This window comes from Adiantum capillus-veneris, chromosome 2, assembly GCF_014529385.1.
Source record: "Adiantum capillus-veneris isolate H3 chromosome 2, ASM1452938v2, whole genome shotgun sequence".
In the NCBI taxonomy this organism is placed as follows: domain Eukaryota; kingdom Viridiplantae; phylum Streptophyta; class Polypodiopsida; order Polypodiales; family Pteridaceae; genus Adiantum; species Adiantum capillus-veneris.
This window is the reverse complement of record NC_140932.1, coordinates 135,288,474-135,293,263: the sequence shown is the minus strand read 5'-3', so window position 1 is coordinate 135,293,263 and position 4,790 is coordinate 135,288,474. Positions and strand designations below refer to the sequence as shown.

General features: G+C 43.4%; 1 protein-coding gene across 1 annotated transcript; it reads right to left on the bottom strand.

Moving 5' to 3' along the window:
- Positions 1-488: 488 nt before the first annotated feature.
- On the bottom strand, positions 489-4,238 carry LOC147463690 (thiol protease aleurain-like). Its single transcript, XM_086490223.1, has 8 exons — positions 4,018-4,238; positions 3,764-3,885; positions 3,568-3,689; positions 3,272-3,345; positions 1,981-2,245; positions 1,271-1,402; positions 1,057-1,195; positions 489-903 (listed from the first exon to the last, which is right to left on the bottom strand). The coding sequence occupies exons 1-8, from the start codon at positions 4,185-4,187 to the stop codon at positions 839-841; spliced, it is 1,089 nt and encodes a 362-aa protein (XP_086346349.1). The 5' UTR covers positions 4,188-4,238; the 3' UTR covers positions 489-838.
- Positions 4,239-4,790: the final 552 nt, after the last annotated feature.

The following is a 4,790-nucleotide window of genomic DNA, read 5'->3' as shown; positions in this document are numbered from 1 at the left end:
GCAAAGAGAAGGAGTAACTAAGGAAAGGTGAATACATACACAAATAGCATGCATGCACCCTCTTTGTATATAAAGTACAAAGGCTCTTGACCTGCCAATGTCCCGAGAGATCCTATTATACACTTCACTGAGATTTTTTGGACGGATTTCAAGGCCTACATAATTAAAATAGATAAATGTGTGTGGGTGGTGGATGTGGATGGGCAAGAGAGATCCAAAACCTCATCGTTCATCAACCAAAGCTCTGAAAAGTTTCAAATCTTTGGATGTTTCTGGTAGTCACACCTTGATGACAGAGCAATCGCATGCTACTTCTACATTGAAATAGAACGGCTCAGTAGAGCGTGTAACCTTTGCTTGTGCTTGTTTTCAAAGCTCAACATTTCAAACTGTGCGGATGTAAAAACTAACATGCTGATCTTCACAAGGAAGACCCTCACACGCCAGATGTGGCCTTTCACGATCTTCTCTATACAGCAACCACAAGCTTGACATTAACAATAAGATTTATTTATTACCTTACTTCATGAGGCTGAGGCAATTACCCCAGGAATGGAATGGGAAATGGGGCATCGACGGGGCACGACATGAATCGCCTTTCCCTATGACTATATAGTTGCAGGGAATAGAGACCAGGACGAAGGATCGGAATAGGGAACAGGGACAGGGACCCAACAATGGCCATTTCCTCCGGCTATAGACTTCAGCAAAGAAGCCCAATGTCAACTTTAGAATCACAATTATGTCAAGAGACGAAGAGACCCAGCATTACATTTACACTTATGAATTAATGTACATACACATGCTATGGACCTCAAAGTAATGGCACTTCCCCTGCTCAAGCAAATAACACCCTCTCTTCTTCCTCCGTCACAACCGGATATGAAGCACAGGTTGCAATGCCTGCGATCCCAAAATACGACGTATGAGGACCAACAAACAGATTTTATGCCATTAATTGAGAAAGTTAAGACGCTCTGACTCTCAACTCTGACAAATTTGGATACTCAAATTCACTAAAGCAAGCCCTAATCCACAATGTCGCATCTTACTTACCACACATGTTCTTGCCCATTTCCATGTTGAAGTAGCCATTCATGCCCCAACTTTCACCCCATGAGTTCTTGATGATCCAGTACGGTGTGCCACTTTCATCAACATCGTACCCAACAGCCAACACAGCATGGTTCACACTCTGCTCAATCATAGTACAACTCAGATTGCTGCAAAGGGCATAAATAAGTGACGCAATGTAACCAAAAATGCATACCTCCGGGCTGCTCTCACATGTATCACTGGTGTAGACTCCACTCTTGAAAAGCTTGAATCCATCAACAACCTCAAATGCCACACTTACAGGCCTCACAAGCCCCACTGCCTCCTTCAGCTCATCCTCTGCCCCCTATGGAACAGAAATTGCCACCACCAGTAAAGCCAAGCGTGGACAAACCAAAGTGATTAATCAAAACTGGCATACTGCCAGCAGCCCATAGCAGCAGCCTTTCTTTACCAAAATGAATATAAGGTAGCAGCATTAAGGACCCTAGATTCACCTTTAAAGAGAAAGTGCAAGGTATAGATAGGTTCATGGTAGTGACCCATAAAACAATATAACCATCAGTTCAATCATGCATAGTATTGACTAAAACTACGACATCCCCACTAACATCATCAGTGCCCAATAATGTGGGGATGTCGGTAGTGCCAAATAATTGGTATAGATCTAAGTACCAATGTATGCACGCGCACACACACGAGCATATATCAATACAAAGTTTCTGTTAAGTCTAGAGATGCGGGGCAGACTCAGCCATAATGAAGCCTAGCACTAAAAGAAGTATAGAATAGGCAAACAACAGAAAGCCTTGCCACAAACCATAGGCCTAAGGCAACTTTATAAGTTTTTTTCATATCAAAAAACGGACCCTACATGATGTAACAGACCAATGGAAAAATGCAGGGCATCTAGAAGATGCTTACCAAGGTTATGTTTACAACATCATAGACCTGAACCCCTATGCTGTCCGTACTGTATTGGCAGACTCCATCAGCACCCGTGTAAGGGTATGCATCCTCAGTGTCAAGGCCACCATTGTATTTGATGTACTCGAATGCCTGCGATGGCAGGCCTCCATTGCAACCAAAGTTATTATACCCACCAGCACAGTCAATCAATTGTTGCTCGGAAAAGAGTAGCACATCCCCTGTTGCCTGTGCATGGGCTGCTTCTAGCGCCCCTGTTGTGCTGCATCAGAAGTAATACAAAGATAATCATCAAGGCAGTCCATGAAGAATCAGATTTCAAAAATTGAAGACAGTCACACCACAGGAAAGACTTCTTAAAAGTCTTGAGAACATAGTCACAAGGAAACTCCGTTTCGAAGCCTATTGGATTGGAAACTCTGATTCCAAAACCGCCCTTTTCTTGTTTCCTTTGTGCCGTTTCTTTACAAACTTAAGCAACTATAAGAAACCGTTTCTAATCCATTCCCTTGCAAAGAACAAGCCTTGCCAGTCTCATTTCCATTAGCCATTTTATCCAACAGTCCACAATTGCTCCAGAAGTTCCATGGTTTACTAAGACATTATGTAGGCCAAAAACAACTTAAAACTGAATCTAAACAAATGAGAGGCAAAACAAACAAGAGACGCTTCCTTGCATAATAATGATCCATGGTCGAAAAAAAGTTGCCAAAGGACATGCCACATTTTCAGAAACATACAGTATCAAAAAGCGGAAAGACCAGGTTGCCTAGACATGGGGTGGAGTATCCGGGAATCAAATTTCTTAATTCTAAATAAGCAAGTAAATTACGAAGGTTGCAACAAAACCATGCATAGCTAATCCTCAAGCCTTGACAATGTACGACCTTAACTTCAGTGCTTGTATCAACAATGGCATGCATAGCTAAGACAATAACAATGGCATCCCTACTCCCAACTTCAGTCAGCAGCCAAGAATGGGTGCAGCTTTGTGGTTAGTTCCTACTGCCTACTAGCCTACTTAGCAAACTGCCTGAAACAAATGAACATGATCTTTATAAAAAAACAATTGAACCTCTTGATTGGGAAAACCTCCAAAAACTTCAAAACATACAAATTGAGGCGGCTTAACATATTAAAATAAGTGTAAAAGCGAAGGTTGTGCATCATAACAGGACCAGCAGACTGCGTGTGAAGGTAACGATCTAACAACATCCTCATGTACAGTTCAAAACTCCACTCCATCTCCAGAACGCTCAATTATACCATAAAAAGGAAGACATCAAACCTGAAGGTCCAGCAAGAACCACAGCTTGCTTGATTTTTTACAGCGCTCACAATCCCATCCTCGCGCCAATCTTTCTGCAAAGATTGGATCAAGTTAATAGCTGCCACAACTCGACTTGGAAGAATTGTGAGCACAAACAAAGCATACACATCATCACCAACATACACAGATATATGCACCCACGTACAAAGACAAAGATATACACCTACACATTGCACCCACTCATCCACACACATCCATATAGGCAAACACACATAACTCCCACATGCACATACTCATAGGGAGTGTGCACTTACACTTGATGGAGGTGTTATGTCTCGAAGGCGATTGCCTTTTGGTTTGGCTGTTGCTGAGCAATTCTGCTGAGTTGAAGACAAATAAGTTCCTTTGAACTCCTCCCACGTCAGATCCGCAAACTCTAAAAGAGGCAGGAACCATCAATACTCCAATCAATCAACATGAAAACAAAGGTAAAATGGCACTGGGTCATACGATTGATGCCCAGCTTGTATGGAAGGTTCCGGCTATTGGTCGCCTTGATGAGATCCAGGCTGTTCACATATGCCTGGAAGCGATGGCGAACTTCCTCAGGAGTGCTGTAGTGCTTTCCATAGCTGCCCAATGCAAGAAATCTCTCTCTCTCTCTCTCTCTCTCTCTCTCTCTCTCTCTCTCTCTCTCTCTCTCTGTGTGTGTGTGTGTGTGTGTGTGTGTGTGTGTGTGTGTGTGTGTGTGTGTGTGTGTCTACCTTTGAGCATAGCCGATGAAGCCGCGTACAAGCTTGGAGTCGCCCAAGATACTCGTGAAGCTCAGCTCCGACGGCTTCTTAGAGAGGGATAGCGCGCCATCCCTCACACACCACACAAATGGTAGAACGATGCTCAAAAGAAGAGCAAGAACCAAAGAGAACCTCGCCATGGCAGCAGTGCAGCGCCAATAGTCCTTGTCGCCTTTGATCCGCTAATAAGGAAGGAGTAAGAATCCTATAATTTTGGAACTTCTGGTAGGCCCAACTGCCTTGGTTTTCGGAGTAGCAGGTGTCCTCTAAAAATTGATTCGATTATTGATTTATTAGAGCTGAGTCCCACTTTCCATTAGGGATTGGAGGGGTTATAGCACAAGTGACCAACGCTCTTGTCGCTCAAACAAGACGAAAGCAAGCCATAATCCACCCAGAATATAGTTCAATCACCCCCTTCTTTCTAGCGTACATTGATTGCACTCTGAATTTCGCCTAAATTTGAGCACTTGCAGTGCAACATTTAGCCCATATAGCCCCCTGCAAGTGAGGCCACATGATGACTTAGATTGAGAGGCAGGTGGCCATGTAGCTCCTAGAGGTGTTCGATGATCAATATGTGAAGAAAGTGCTCCCCACCCCTCTCGGGGCACACCACACACTTCCACAAAATCCTTATGGTCATGTGCTTAATTATTATGGGTTACTATTCTACAAAAGGGTTCACCTTGTTACTTTGCAACTGTGTATTGAGGCCATGCTTCAATACTACTTCTCTGAGG